Source organism: Carcharodon carcharias, chromosome 22 (assembly GCF_017639515.1).
Source record: "Carcharodon carcharias isolate sCarCar2 chromosome 22, sCarCar2.pri, whole genome shotgun sequence".
Classification (NCBI taxonomy): Eukaryota; Metazoa; Chordata; class Chondrichthyes; order Lamniformes; family Lamnidae; genus Carcharodon; species Carcharodon carcharias.
The window spans coordinates 45,043,188-45,059,781 of NC_054488.1; the positions used below are offsets into that span (position 1 = coordinate 45,043,188).

At 44.0% G+C, this 16,594-nt stretch overlaps 1 protein-coding gene across 4 annotated transcripts in view; it reads left to right on the top strand.

Moving 5' to 3' along the window:
* The window catches only part of fam20a (FAM20A golgi associated secretory pathway pseudokinase), a 68,707-nt gene that overhangs the window by 34,626 nt on the left and 17,487 nt on the right, over positions 1-16,594 (top strand). For 3 of the 4 annotated variants that reach the window (XR_005946627.1, XM_041217295.1, XM_041217296.1), the window contains 2 exons: positions 6,919-7,011; positions 11,340-11,455. Coding sequence is in view for 3 of the 4 variants with exons in the window: in XM_041217295.1 (XP_041073229.1) it covers positions 6,919-7,011; positions 11,340-11,455 (209 nt within the window). In the remaining variant the exon portion in view is untranslated. The remainder of the gene's footprint in view (positions 1-6,918; positions 7,012-11,339; positions 11,456-16,594) is intronic. The other variant, XM_041217298.1, reaches the window with a different exon arrangement.

Below are 16,594 nucleotides of genomic sequence, written 5' to 3' on the forward strand. Positions count from 1 at the left end.
CTTTATTTATCGCTCAAACATCACAAAATCAGTTTATCTGGTCACTATCACGTTGCTGTTTGCAGGACCTTAGTGTCTGCAAATTGGCTGCCACATTTCCTACTTTACAACAGTGATTGCATTTCAAAAAATACTCCATTGACTGTGAACCATGTTGAAGACGTCTTGAGGTCATGAAAGGCGCTATAGAAATAGATTGTTATGTGATACCAGAAACTGACTCAATGGATAAATTGGCTGAATTCCATTTTACTTGACTGCTGATCACAATCCTTTTTGAAATCTCAGTCCCAGTTCAGTTTGGGATTTCATAGCTGGGCAATCCAACTTAGCAGCAGCTTCCTGTCTGACCGGGTGAAGCAGCGAGATCACTTTCATGAACCAGCCACAGGCAAAATTCAAAATTCAGGCTGATCCAGTTCAAGCGTTGCAAAGGCTGTGGAGCTCAGACTAGGGAAACATTGTAAAAGATATTTCATTTTTAAGAATTAAATGCCTGCTTGAGCTAAATATTGCACAGAAACGCTCAGCTCACACCATGTCGATATATAAATTGGCCATATTGTAAGCGAGACCCTGGGGCCTGCTTGCTTTGAATAGATTTGATATTAAGAGAGCCAAATAAGCATTTTATTTCCAATTTGAAAAGTCCAATTTTTAAGTGGGTACAAGTTCAGGTCTTCAGGGAATACGATATAATTATAATCCAGTACCCCTCTTCTACTTTGTCTCTTTCCTATGGGTTTAATTCTCCATAAATATGAAATATTGGCACAATTGCTTCTTAAAATGAAAAATAAAAGCAAAATGATATGGATTCTGGAAACCCAAAATAAAAGCATAAAATGCTGAAAATGCTCAGCAGTTCAGGCAGTATCTGTGGAGAGAAACAGAGTTAACCTTTCAGCTCTACAATTTCACATCAGAACAGGAAAAAGGTTCAAGGTCTTACAGGTTTAAGCAAGCCCAAAGGCAGGGAAAGAGGGGAGGAGGAAAGAACAAAAGGGAAGGTGAGTCAATAGTGTGTTATGTTTTTATATGATATAAAGGCACCAATCACTCATAAGGGATTGTGCAAACACATTGTGGGTTCATTTATTAAGACTAGGCACATGGGAACATTTATATAAAGGTAGAAAGCTTGAAGACATCAGAGCTGTGCTGTGTTCTGCTCACAGACTAAAAGCGAATCTAAGACACAGTCACATTTCCCTCTAGTGATGTCATGCAGCTATTCCTTAAAGGCATGTTACAACAGCCCCCTTCCTTTTTAAATATATTTTCTCCCCCTTCCAAAGAAGTATAACTATTTACACTACACATTCATATTTAGTTACCATGATACAAGTGCGTAGAACTGATGAATCTATTAGTCTCTAAAGTGTAAAGTTAACCTGCTAGTACACCCAGATCTTGTGATGGCTACAGGGGAGGCTGTGGCATAGTGGTATTTTGACTGGACTGTTATTCCAGAGACCCAGGGTAATGCTCTGGAGACCTGGGTTTGAATCTCACCATGGCAAGTGGTGAAATTTGAATTCAATAAAAATCTGGAATTGAAAGTCATGATAATCATGAAACCATTACCATACCAATTGTCATAAAAGACCAATTTGGTTCACTAACATCCTTTAGGGAAGGAAATCAGCTGTCCTTATGGCCTACATGTGATTCCAGACCCACAGCAATGTGGTTGGGTAATAAATGCTGGTCTAGCCAGTGATACCCACATGAACTAGTTAAAAAAAAACATTTCTGGAAGTTTCATTAATTGCTCACAGTGATCTGTGGGATTGTCATTCTTGGATGTTGTTCCTGGTTTCATTCAGGATCTTGTCCTAGATGGTGAGGAGCTGGAATGGATCTGATTTCTCCTCGGTTACACATCACCATTGTGCCTTTGTGTGCAATGACTTCATAGGACCTTAGATCAGATCAAATCCTTTTACCTCGGCTGGTTGCCTCGTATCCTCTGTGGGATCCTGGATTTGAATTTATTGCCCCAAATGTAAGCCTGGCAATTCTGTACCTGCATTTTTATAATGCATGTTGGTCATCTTTTCTTGTAGTTTTAAAAGTTGCTCTCTTGTTTCTGAGGGAGTATAATTGGTAGGAGTAGGTAAATTGGTACGCACCAGCCTCCCACACATGAGCTTTACCATTGATGGAATAGTTGCACTTAAAGCTGTCGCTCTCAGATGGAACATTGTAATATGTAAGTCTTACTTGGTCTGTCCACATTTGAGAATTAAGGGTTTCATTGTGCAAATCACTCATTCAGCTAAGCCATTAGATCTGGGTTAATGAGGAGAAGAAGTAGTATGGTCGATACTCCACTTCTCACACATATCCTGAACTGGCTTACCAATAAATTGTGGACCGTTATTTGTAATGATCTCTCTAGGCACACCAAATAAACTGAAAACAGCACTTATAGTGTGCACAGCAGTTGTGCAATTATCAAATAATGAAGTACTTGGTAAAGTAGTCAATGATGACGATGAAGTCAGTGCCATGGACATGAAAGATGTCGCATGCAATTTTGGGCTAAGGATAGGTAGGAACCTCATGTGGAATCAATGGTTCTTTGTGCTGACTTGGCATATGCTCTTGACATGACACATCCTACTTGATGATGACTTCATTGTCATCGTTCATACCTGGTGACTGGACTGTATCTCTTGTGAATCTTCTTGTCCGATCTATGTCCACGTGAGTGATGAAGTTGTTGAATATTAGGTCGCAAAGGTTCTGATATGATGACCAGTCTGCCTTCAAAAATGAATCCTCATGAGCTGCCTAGCTGATACCAGTAAGGCCAAAATGATGTCTCGTGTTAGTGGACATGCCGAATCAAATCAAGCCATCTTTGAATGATGGTTTTCCACAATTTTTATAGTGTGGAACTGTTCGCTGTTTCTTCTTGTAGCTGCTGGCATTTGCATTGCACAAAACGTACCAGATCAATTTTGAAAATATCTTCAAGTTCTTTGCAGTCGTATCTTTGAATCTTTATCAAGGGACACTCCAATCTGCGCAGTGCACTGGTCAATGGTTTTCACCAAATCATCTCCAGTCATTTGTGGTCAGTCTCTATCACAAATCTTTTGCCAAATAAATAGATACAAAAATGTGTGATTCCAAACACTAAAGCTATTGGTTCCCATTCTTATGTTGGAGTAATTGGATTGCTTTACAGAAAGAGATTTTGAAACAAATGCAATTGGTTTGCCTTTTTGTAATATGCATGCTCCCGGACCTCTCTGGAAGGCATCTATGCCCAGAGTAGTTGCCTCCATGGGATTGTAAAATTGCAGTGTCGATGCTTCTGATAATGGCTGTTTCAGTACTTCGAAGAGGCATTGGTGATCTTCGTACCACAGGAAAGGCACATCTTTTCTCAACAATTCCCTTAGTGATGAAGATTTTAGAGAAAAATTGGGAATGTATGGAGACAAGAAATTAAAAAGATCTAGATATATTTAAAGATTGTTCTTATCTTGGAGTTGGCATGGCTTTAATATCCTCTATTTTACTTGGGTTGAGACGTATGCCAGCAGCAAAATAAATATAACTGAAGAAATTGATCTGCTGCATATTGATGGCACATTTCGGATTGTTGAACACCAATCCTTCATTATGTGCCACTTGCATCAATAAGTGCAGATTATGGTCATGTTCTTGCTTTGTTCTTCCCACAACGGCAATGTCATTGGTGATACAGATGCATCCTGGCACAATGCATATAATGTGGTCCATGTGAGCTTGAAAAAGATCCTGGCTAACAGCCCAAAAGGAAGTCACTGAAAACAATATTCTCTGAATGGGGTACAAAATACGATAAATGCTTGGGGCTTCTCTGTGAGATGTACTAATCAGTAGCCATGCTTGGCAGCAAGCTTTGAGAAGAATTTTGCACCAGCAAATCTCAGATTTAACCCTACTAATGTGGGTATTTTGTAATGACAATGCTTTAATGCTGCATTTAAATGTCATGGGCCGAGGCATACCCTCAATGACACACATAGTTGAGCTGCACCAATATGTGTGTTCATGTATTCTTCTAATGATTCCATCTTTCTCAATTTTGTCTAGTTTGACCTTCAGCTTTGTAAGTGGAAGCTGCACTTGCTTAGTGGATCAATTGATGGACTTGCATTCTCCTGCAAGTGTAATGTTGCTGCTACCTTAACTGCCAATTTTGTCAAAACATTCCACATATTTTGATGCTAGGTTGTGAACTGAGGTGATAGGAATAGTTTCTGAGGTTGATCTGCCTTGTGATGTCTGACTGATTAGTGTGATATCACTGCATGTTGGTAGACCTGCAATCACTGGGCCTTTAGTCTCCACAATGTGGCACCCAGGAGGACTGATTGTACTTGAACTCCAGGACTATGGATCCTGCACATGGAATTGATGTACCGTTGTATGGTGAAAGTTTCACAGCATCGGGGCTTTGCCATGGCCTTCCATGTCTGTGGATCCGTGTTGTTTAGAATTTGCAGAGGTAGTATGTTAGCACTTACCCTTGTGTCAATCTTGGCCAATAATGAGTAGTTACCAGCTCTCTTAGGACAGATAATTCTAATCTTGGCAAACACTTTGGACAGTGAGATGGTATCTATGTTTTCCATTAAATTGCTGATGTGAAATGTGTGTTCGCCACTCATTGTCTTGTTGTGCACATCATCGTCATTTTCTGGTTTGTCAGTCACATCATGTAAATGTTTCTAATGGGGTGGATGGTCATTCTTATTGCTTGAAGGTACCTGCTGTGTGCAATCTACTTGGATCAGTGCACGGCTCTTTGTAGCTGCGCCAGCCTTTGCTCTAGTGCACTGCCACTGCCAATGGTCCTTTCTGGCATATGCCTTACAGAATTGATAGAAAGCTGGGAATTTCTTTGGTGCATGCAGAAGACCACACCTTCCACACATCTTGTTGGTTTAGGTGTTTTAGTAAGTGCACCAACAATTGGGGTTGTGCTTAGGATCTGTAAGCTTCATTGACCTGTGAAGATCACTTCATACTTGCATCCATTCTTGAATAGCTCTTCAATGCTATATGTTTTGGGCTTGTCTAGCAGATCTTTCTGGAATTCTTCCACAGGAGCAGATGCACCCACCAACTCAACCGTTCTGTCTGCTAGCTCTGGATTTGAAAAATCACAGTATGTACCCTTTGCTCTGCATCTGCTGATGAAGTGGTCTATGGATTCTGTAGGCTGTTGTCAAAATGACATGAACTCTAGTCAATGAATATGGAAGTTTAACCTGATTCTGAACTGGTCTTCCGATGTAGTCCATATCTTTTAGGGATCCTTTAGCTCTTCTGCTGTTATCCTTATGTGTTCAGCCTGTGGCAGACCTTCATTCTCAATTGCTCGATGAACTTTTATGGCTTGCTTGCCTGGTTCAGACATGCCTGAACCAAGAAACCATAGCTCTGTACACTGCTTGAACATTTTGAATTTTGGATAGTAGGTCAACTGCATCCCAATACAAACTGGGGAATTTTGTGGATGTTTTGGCAATATCTCTTTGACCATCCTTCTCCTATAGTACCTGGGATGAGTGTTGTTGTAGCTACTTTTGCGTGCTTTTCCAAAGCTCTGCACACTAGAATCACAATTTTTATGCCTTGATTTTTGAGGTTTAAATTTTTTTTTTTTTGTTTGACTCTTCCTTGCTTGCTATTGATCTGGCCCACACTCTGGTTGCTTGCGTTTCCTGACTGAGCTAACCCCATGCTGGTCCTGTTGATGCGCTGTCCCACTCTCTGAACTGACAGGCGATGCGCTATAGTCTCACCATGAGGGTCCCTCTGCTTACCAGCTCTTTATTTAAGCACTGTGTCTTCAAAGCTTTTCTGTGCATTCTGCACGCTACAATCTCAAAGCTCTCCATGCTTTGACTTCAGTGTCGTCTAACCAAAACATCGAGAGTCATTTTATGCCATATAGCACAATCCAGGGCAGTTCACCATGTTGTACCTTTACTTAATCTTGCTGCCACATTGTTTTACCATTACTGAACACCTTATCATGTTATAATGATGAAAAAGCACCAATCATTCATCAGGGATTGAGTAAACATGTGGGTTCATTTATTAAGACTAGGCACATGGGAACATTTATACATAAGTAGAAAGCTTGCAGACATCAGAGCTGTGCTATGTTCTGCTAAAAAGCAAAAGTGAAACTAAAACTGGATCGCATGACACGCTTCCCTTCTAGTGATGTCATGCAGCTAGCCCTTAAAGACATATTATAACAGGGCAGAAGGCAGGAGAGATTAAATTACAGAAGTGATGGTGGTGCAAGGCAAAAGGGCATAGTAATGTGTGAGCCCTTAAAACTTAGGGGTGATTTTGACAACCTCCTTTAATTCTGGGTGCATCCCTCTTTTTCTCTTGCAATCATACTCTCACTCTATACCAAGCAACATTGTAAGGAGATTTAATATCAGTAGCATTTTCTTCTGTTCTACAATATCAATGCGGTATGTTGAGGTCACCCAGCTAGAAAGACAAAGAACACATGCATTCTTCCAGATGGGAACTATGACTATCTAATATCACTTCTTGGTGGGGGAGAGGTGGTTATGGATATACATTTCTCTATATTCAATGTACATTAGCTTCAGAGCTGTTACTGAATTAACTGGGCAGTTAAGAGAAAGTATTCTTAACACACAGAGTTAGATATCTTCTGGCAGCTGGCTACACAGCAGCCTGCAGGAAGTAAGGGGGTAACTGAGTAGAAAGAGCCCTCAAGAGGAGAACTGAAGAAAGATTTCAAGGGGGCACTGTGTGTGTATGTATGTATGTATGCAACTGATTGTAGATTTCCCCCTTTAATTTGTTGTGCAATGAATGTCCCGCACTGCAAAATAAAATGTCCATTCACTTTTTCAGGCAAAAACGAGAGGAGGAGACTTCAGCAGACATTTTTTACTTTGTTGACTTTCAAAGGCATAATGCTGAAATAGCTGCTTTTCACCTAGACAGGTATGGCCCTGATTTCATCTGGCATTAGGAATCCTATGTCATTGGATGAATATATAAAGAATTTTTAATAACAGTGGCCAGAGTTTTACGGCCCCACTTCGGCAGGTTCCCCCGCGTGGCGGATGCAGCGAGCCATTCAAACATCCGCGACTTTGGCAGGATCGGAAGATCCCGCTGGCGGGAGAGGTGGGAAAATTCCGGCCACGGGACGAATTATGTGCTGAATTTCTATGACCCTACAAAGGTCACTAGTAACAGCTCCCTGAGACTGGCTACCTAGCTTAATGAGGTTGTATGATACACTTATTTGTGTATTCATGTATTCATTTTTTATACTTGTTAGCCTTCACAATGCTCTAAAGCGTATGACTTTTTGATGGAAGATTGCTCAAAAAATGTACGTTCAAACAATGTGGTTGATGCCGGCAAGGCCACGTTTATTGTCTATCCATAGTTGCTCTGATTTTACAATTGAGCCACTTCAGAGAGCAGTGAGAGTCGGCCTCATAATATCGTACAGGGGCCCCTGTGTAGGGCAGACCAGGGAGGCATGTCAGGACTTTAGTGAACCACTGGGTTTTTACAAGCCAGTTGCATTCTTGGTCCTTTTTCCTTCTGATGGTTTACAAATGACCAGATTTATAGAAGGATCAAAAGCTATGAGGTTTTCGAGCTGTATCACCTTGGGGAGTAACATTTCTGCCATTCCTAATTTTTGTGGAAAAAGCCAGTGTGTATACAAAACCAGATTTTCTGCTTTCCACAGAAACTTTGGGCTGGATTTAACACTCCCTAGCTGGCAGTGTTGAAGATTTGGGGTGGTGGGGGTGGGGGGTGGCACATAAAATCCTGTTGCCCAGCTCGCCCTCATTTTACTAGCAATAGGTGGGGTGGGGGAATGAGGTGGTTCACTTGTGAGCCAACTGAGGACCCTAAGTACCCAGTTAACGCCCACTTAAGTGCCTCATCCCGCTGCTGGGACTTAATCAGTGGTGGCATAGTCCCACTTCTCTCCAAGCACCCAACCCAGCAGCTTTCCTTGCACCGACTGGTGGCAGTGAGGGGGTGAGCCCTCTTTAACTGGTCCCCTGGGCCCATCAGAGGGCCGGCCTCTCCCCAACCAAAGTCCAAACCCCAGGTTCCCTCCCCCAGCCTATCCACCACAACCTCCTAATTCCCCTCACCAGAGCCTGCCAACCTGGCTCCAGTGAGACCCCGAGACTTACATCCAGTCAGGCTGCAGTGCAGTTCACCCTCTTGACCTCGCTGCACTACCAGCAGTGGCCATCGCTCCCAGTGGCGCTGCCGAACTGAAGAGCTGCCAGCCTCTGATTGGCCAGCAGCAGAGGAAGGACTTCCTGTTTGAGGGGCAGAAGTCCTGCCTCATTAAATGTTTGCAGAGCAGCTGTCTACAGCTGTTCCACACCCCAGCCCCACCCCCACCCAATTTTTTTTTAGCCTGGGGACAGGGACCACGGCAACGTTAAATCCAGCTCCTGAAATTTTACCTATTGTGAGTATTATCCCTTAAAAAAATTCACAGCTTCTTGATTATTGTGGATAAGAAGAGATACCCAGGCATCACTTCTGCATCAGCTGAGGGTTAGTGCGAGGGAACTATCTGAACACAAATTGATTTGTTAACACTTTATGCTTGAGCCATCACATGATTTGATTACACTTTGTAATTCATATTCTCTCAGACTGTTTTATTAGCTGTAAATGCACATCTGGGAGGATAGAATGACTGTGCCCCACCCCCCCCCCCCCCCCCCCCCACCCCCCGACCCCACCATCACCCACAGCCCCCCAACACCATCTGTTCATGTTAACGATATTATTCATTTTACAGACAGGAGATCAGAGTCCATCTCTCAGTAGAACAAAAGGGAATTTCTAGATTCTAAAATATAAATAAACTTTCCAACTCTGACAAGGGGTACTGCGATAAGTCTGTGCTGATTCTGAGCACCTAGTGCAAGCTTTATGTGAAAGTTTCTTTGTGAAGGCTGTACTCCATGAAATTCTTTATAAATATTGTTATTGTAAAGATAATAGATGATTCACATTCCACCTAAAGTTTAAGCCAAAATGCTATAGTTATGTCAACCACAAACCACTGAGAGCTGATATAATCATATACCTCTCGGTAGAGTGATACATCTATCTATGAAAACAATTGGGTGGAGAAGCGATTTTATTTATAATTCGCTTTTCATTCCTGAAGCTTAACTGTGGAAAGGGAAATGTTTCAAATGAATGAGCTCACTAAAACTCTGTTCCTCCTTCCAAGCTATCCCTTCACAGGGGCAGCTCATCGCCGTCCAGTTTACATTCCCCCCTAGCCCCCACTAAGTTGGAAAGATGTTGGTAATTCAGGCTGAGTTCTCCTCTGATGGAAGGTTTGGAGGAGGAAAGCCAGTCTTCCCTCAAGGTGGGAAATTAATCGGAGGAGCTGCTCCATCTAGCAGCCTCACTGAGAGCTGATCCAACAAAGCCCATCGATCCCAGGACCTGGAATTGTATTTATCCCAGGGACATATGAGGTAAAACACAACTGTGATGGAAAGAAAAGTCATGCTGTGTGTAAAACAAGTGGCTGATTTGCTACTGCCTGCTATGTGTCCATGCTGAAGTTACATTTTATTCATTCCAAGGCATCAAAATGCCTTCAAATATGATGCAAGTGGTCATTGATTTAACATTCACCCTTAGGTTATCCACAAGCATAGACTCTGAGAAATGGTGCAGTGAAGGGACAGGGACTGAGGCATTTTTTTGAAGTTTAAGACAATAATCTGGATAATAATGGGGAGAGGGAGAGAGAGGGGATTTCTACAGCCAATCACTGCCATTAACTGATCTAAATGCTTCAGTGATGTTGTTGAAAATGACAGGGCAGACAGACAGTAGGGATAGCGGGCTAATTGTCTGGATGTAACTAGTGGTTTCCCCACAAGGATTTGTGTTGGGACCACAACCATCCACCATATTTATTAATGACTTAGGTTATGGGATAGAAAGCCACATATCCAAGTTTTCCAATGACACAAAGATAGGTGGCATTGTAGATGGAAGAATAAACTTGCAAAGGGATACTTATAGATTAAACAAAATGTGCAAGACTCTGGCAAATTAGTTTTAACATAGGCAACTGTGAGATCGTCCACTTTGGACTTAAAAAGATAGAACAGAGTTCTTTCTAACTGTTGAAAAGCTAGAAATAGTGGAGGTCCAAAGAGTCTTGGGAGTCCACGTACACAGTTTATTATAAGGTCATTATCAGGTACAGAAAATAATCAAAAAATACAAATGGAATACAGGCCATTATTTCTAGAAGAGTAGAATACAAGGGAATAGAAGTCATGCTTCAGCTATACAAAGCCCTGGTTAGACTAGACCTAGGATACTGAGAGCAATTTGGGGCACCACACCTTAGGAGTTATGATTCGGTAAAGTTTAAAGAGAAATCCGAACACCCTGTAATTAACTGATAGAATCACGCCACAAGATTTTACTTTTTAAACAAAAACAAATTTCATTGTGTATAAGAATTAAACAAAGCAAGCAGTATTAACGTTTGGGTTAATAGGTTTTTGAGGAGTGAAGTCAGGAGCCATGCAAAGGGTGGTAGAAGTTTGGAACTCTCTGAGGTGGATTGATTTTTGTTAACCTAAGGTATTAAGGGGAAAAAGGTAAATGGAGTTAAGTTACAGATCAGCCATGACCTCATTGAATGATGGAACTGGCTTAAGGGGCTAAATGGCCTCCTCGTGTTCCTATTGTTGTGTGATATGTGTGCCTGCATGCCATTATAATGTAAAGGTGCTTGGCAGAGCAAGGGTTAATGTGGGACTGGAGAATCATATTGTCCATGGAATGATGTATAGAGTCATATGGTAATAGAGAGAACAGTCTAGAAAGAACACTCTGGAATCAGCCTGCATGGAGGTAACAACACCATTCATGACAGTAGCCTGGGATCTGTAAATAGTTAAAGGTTAATATTAAAGCGTTCATGTTTATATGTACAACACTCAAGATCTCATCTTTGAGACACCTTAGGAACCCACGATACAACACTTATATATAAAGAAATTCAGTAAAGACACAAAGTCAATAGTTCCTTTCAGTTCTTTGTGAAAATAACACTGAGGCTGCTAGGAACTTGTGTTTTTTTTTAAACAACAGATTAAGTACAAAAATAGCAGTTGGTCAAGAGTTTAAACCCGTCCCCAGACACACGCACACACACTTGTATCTAAAAATATTTTCATCAAATATATTATTCATTGTATAAACTGATTAATTTATACTTTTTATTCAAGAATTCTTGATTTCCGGCGTGTTCCACCAGTGGCCGGACGAAAGTTTAACCTAAGTAAAGAAATCCGAGACCTGACTAGAAATGAAGATTTGAAAGGCACTTTTTTCATCTCACCAGGTAATAAAGAAAGGGGCTGAACTCTGGAGAAGCCTGCATAGCTCAGAGCAGAATATTTATGAACTACAAGGCAGCTCAGAAGCAGCTTACTTTTATATCAATAGAAGTTGGAAACATTTTAGCCATCTTACCTTTGATTATAGGATTCCATTTTGAGGGCAGATCTTTAGAATAACTGGAAGCCTGGGTTTGAGTACAATCATTATTCAGCACTGCAAACTCAATGAATAACTCCCTTGGAAAATGAATAGGAAGGCTCGGTCTGAGATGTTCAGAACAGTAGGCATAGAAATAGCTTTGCACCGTCCTGTACTTAATGTAAAGCAAGATATTGAGCCCTCTGTTCTGACATTGTCCAAATTCAGTAACAATTCTTGCTATGTAAAAACAGAAGCCTGATTTACTGTGAAAAATGTTTGTGCTTTATTATTGTTTAATTTGCCGTTCACATTCCATCATCTTTCTATTATGCTGAGAGGATTTACACTTAGTTAAAGTGGATAACCAGGCAGCCATCTACCATTTTAAATTTGGCTGTTCAACTATTTAGGTAATCTAAGCTAGTGTAATTTTTGATCCCTGGTTCTACTGAAGATTATAAAAACATACAGAATCACAGAACAAGAATTTAAATTGACCCATTAAAAGCTGCTTCTTTCACATGCCTGGTACAGTCTTTCCTATTACTTAACCTCCTGAGGGGAACTTCAACGTAAATACTTTCTGATCCCCAAAGACACCCAGAAGGTAAAAACTGGGAAATAAGAATACTGGTCCTAACCTGGTCTTGTATACCTTAAAATGGAACGCCAGTGAAAACCGGGAAATAAGAGTACTGGTCTGAACTGTTTTTTCCTTCTGGGTAACCAAACAAAACTCTAAGCTGCCTATTCTATGCTATTCACAGCTGGCCAATGATAATGGAAAGAATCCGTCATTGTTCATCCAGTGTCAGATTACTTTGCAAGTGTTTTATTCAGATCAAAACAAGAGATCTTGTGAAAGTGCGCCAGATGAACTTTCCTGGGATATGCCATATGCGTGTCCATGGAAGTGAAGGAAGATTGAGAACCTATCCAGAAGGAAGTTCTTTTCTCTCCTAGTGCCAAAAGCTGAACCCAGGATGTTCAGGCAGGACTGGAAATTGCCGCCTGAAGCCAATGGACTTTTGGCTGGTCCATCAAACTTTCCGTCCCACCTGCCATGCATTCTCACCAGGGGCAGGACCGGAAAATCCCACGGAAGTTGGTGAAGTAACAAAGACTGGAACTTTCCGGCTCTGCCATGGTGGGCTCTCTCGCGGTGGCGGGGCCTGCGGCAGATGCTTGAGCCATTCAAACATGAATTGACTTCGGCGAGACCAGAAGATCTCTCCGTCGGGAGGGGCTGGAAAATTCGGGCCAAAGTGTCCATCTCCCTTGTCCATGCTTTGCAGGTCTGCCAACCCACCAGGATTGTGCTGAAACCACCAGAAATTAGAAATTAATCTTTTGGATACATTTGTCAGCGAGGCACAAATCTCACAGGAGCATTTAAAAAAAGATTATATACTCTCATTTTGTTTGAACACTTTTGTTCATTCATTGTAAAGATATTAGAGATGGGCAAAAAAAAGTGCTGGGCAGAATTTCCCGTGCCCATTGGCGTCGGGTGTGTTTGGCGGCGTGAGTGGACAGTATGGCGAGAGGGCCAAAAATTATTTCATGAAGTTGTGAAATCAGTTTGCGATAGTCCACTCAGCCCATCGATAGCGGGCCACGTTTCCCACCATCGGACTTCAGGAACTTCATTGTTATATGGCAGCATATCATTATAAGGGTAGCCCGTTGGATTGTTCGCCCACGTCGGTATGATTGCACGCCAACGTGTTTCACAGCAGCATTAAGAAGTTTGCAGTTGGCGGGCTGCACTTTTAGGAGAACTCAGAGGTGAGTGCACAGTAACATTGTGGAGCGCTCAGGAGAGCACCTGTTGGACTTCAAGGCCGAGGCATATTGGGGGTGGGCAAAGGCTGCACGTGCAGGGTGCGGTGTGGGGTGGGGGGAGGTGAGCGAGGGATGTGGCCATGCATTAGGTTCGCCTTGTATAAATTGACTATTCTTCTGCAGCTGAGACGGTTCAGATGCAGCCACATTGACACGATTGGAGTCAGGTCTCCAGCTTATCTGACACTCAAGCAACACAGAGGACTGAAAGTGCCACCAAGTGCTCCAGAGCTTTTCACTCCTTGGGCACAGACTGCAAACTAATGAACATTTTAGTGGACTGCAGAACAGTTGGACGGCTGGGCATGTTGTACAATCTCCTTGCTAAAGCTGGCCATGGAACAGTCACTGCTGGAGGTGCTCACAGCCCCTTGCAATGTCATCATCCCGGTTTGGACCAGTCTTCCCCATGTTTCAAGCTAACAGTGCAGCCTTGCAGTGTGGGTTAGGAGAATGCCTGCACCTGAGCTGAGAGCACAACATGCAGTCCAGTGGGCAAAGCTGCCACCAATTGGTCAGGTGGAGTGGAGCAGAGGAAGGTGAGGTTTCGGGCAGCCATGCAGCGTACTTTTCTCTAGCCAGTCAAATGGTGGCCAACACTCTCTGGGATGCATTAAGGGACCTTCAGATTTATCCAAGAGAGGGCCGTAGTACACCCAAGCTAACCCATGTGTCTCTCTCTCTCATCCTGCAGGAGGAGTACATCAAGACCATGGAGCCTGGTGACCTAGCTGTAAGCCTCGTGGCGTGCAGAGAGCGAAGACAACGGAGAAGAGAGTGACTGAGGTGTCTGGCTGAGCAGAGGGAGGAGCAGCACCCTCTGGAAGAAGGGGTGGCTGGGGCTCCTGCACACACTGCCGAAGAGCCACAGTGAGCCATTGCTGGTCAGCGCTTAGCTAGACCCAGAGACTATGGACGGCACCTTTCATTTCTGCAGATGACCGACAACAAGCGTCAGCGAAGACTGCGCATGTCTGGGGAACTGCCTGGTCACATCTACCAGCTACTGCAGGATTTGGCGCCATGTGGATATGGAAGACATCCACTGCCAGTGGCCACAAAAGTGACAGTGGCATTCAATTTCTACAGCTGTGGCTCCTTTTAGGGCTCCACAGGTGACCTCTGTGGGATATCACAAGCCTCCATCCACAAATGCATCAATGAGGTCATGGATGCCATCTTCGCGAGGGCACACAACACAGTGCATTTTGTCCGTGACCAAGAGAGCCAAGATGCAAGAGCGATTGGATTTGCCCTGATCTCGGGTTTCCCACCAGGATGGTGCAGGGTGCCATCAACTGCATCCACATGGCACTCAGATTTCCACTGCAACACAAGGTCAACTATGTCAACCACATGAGTTTCCATTTGCCGAACGTGCAGCTGGTGTGCAACCACCACAAACGCATCCTTGCAGGTCTGCACACGGTTTCCAGGGAATGTGCACGACTCCCACATTCTCAGTAGATCATAGATCCCTGACATCTTCCAGGGTCCACAGAGGTTGCAGGGATGGCTCCTTGGGGCCAAGGGCTACCTGCACAAGCCGTGGCTGATGACTCCCGTGCGGTGGCCTCAGACTGCAGCAGAGTAATGGTATAGTGAGGTTCATGCAGCAACTTTGCAACTTGGTGGAGCAAACCACTGGGATGCTGAAAATGAGGTTCCGGTGCTTAGACCGGTCCAGTGGAGCCCTGCAATACAGTCCACAGAGGGTGTCATGACTCATCGCTGCCTGCTGCACTCTTTACAACCTGGTGCTGCAACAGGAAGAGGAATTGGCTGAGGAGCAGATGCTGGAGGTCTCCTCCAATGAGGAGGATGTCAACATTGATGAGGGTGAGAAGGGCCTCGAAGGCAGCAATGAGGACGTTGCACTGGTCAGGCAAGGCAGGCACGTTTGGGAAGCCCTCATAGCCGCTAGATTTGTGAAGGATGACAACACGCAGTGAGGAGAAATCATAAGATCCTCACATTGCATCTATAAACGTTTGACTCCAGTGTGGCTTATGGCAGCTCACATACCCTTTGTGAGAATGTTCCTGTCATGGAGACACATTGGAGGCCCTAATAGTCACTCGAGTGGAGGAGGATGATGATGACATGCAGTTAGAACACTCCATAGATCTTCACGTAGCCTCTGAGAATGTCTGACTCCTGTCTGCCTGAAGATCTGTGGTCTGGCTCTACGATCAGGGTCATATCATAATGATGCAGCCATGAAACCTTAAATGCATCGGACCTTTACCAGCCTTCAGCACCTTACCCCCTTCAGGAGCAGAGTGTCACTGGTCACAGATGCTGAAGAGATGGGGGCCAGCCCCACCTTAAAGGTGCAGAGAGCGCACAGAGAGAATGACGAAACTCTGGGATGCCTGTCTGCCACATTCTGGCAGCAATGACAAGCACCATCGAGGTGCAGGTATCAGTAATGTGTCCAGGGAGTGTCAGGCCGGACCATCACTTTGGTCTGAAGGCTGCACAAAGCACAGTGAAAAGGCCCTGGACTGAGACACCTGCGTTTGTCTTATGCAGAAAGGTTTCACATCTGAGTGACACCAACACTGGGCTCATCAGCACAAGGAGCCACAGGCAGGGAGACATTGTGGAGAGCTTATGACAGGCCCCAGGGAGGTGCACCTGATGATCCTCCTCCCTATGGGTGCCCAAGGGCCCCTCTTGCATATACACTGTTGGAGGCCAAGAATGGCATCAGTGATGGAGTTGAGCCCACACAGCAATGCAGGAGCAACATCCTCGACCGAGGTCTCCATGGCGGCTGCCATCCTACCAGTGTTGACCTCAGTGGGTTGGTATGCCAGTGCTATCACCTCAGCCTGAAGCTGGATGGATTCCTCCATCGCGCCTTGCAATCTGAGGAGTGCAGTGGACATCCCTTACTGATGTTCCCGAGCTTGCCTTTGCAGCTCCAGCAACTGTGACGTGACCGAGTCCAGAGGCTCGTCATCTGACTCGGACTTAACAAGTTACTGGCCTCCAGCAGTCCTCCGAATGCCAGACACCTGGGAAGGTCCTGCTACCGCCCGCTGTGGATCAGACAGTGTGATGCGCTCACCAGATTGTGATCCTGAGGCTACTCTAAAGCGAGGCCCCACCGAGGTGTGTGTCTCTGCGCTGGTGGAGGGTGTGGGTG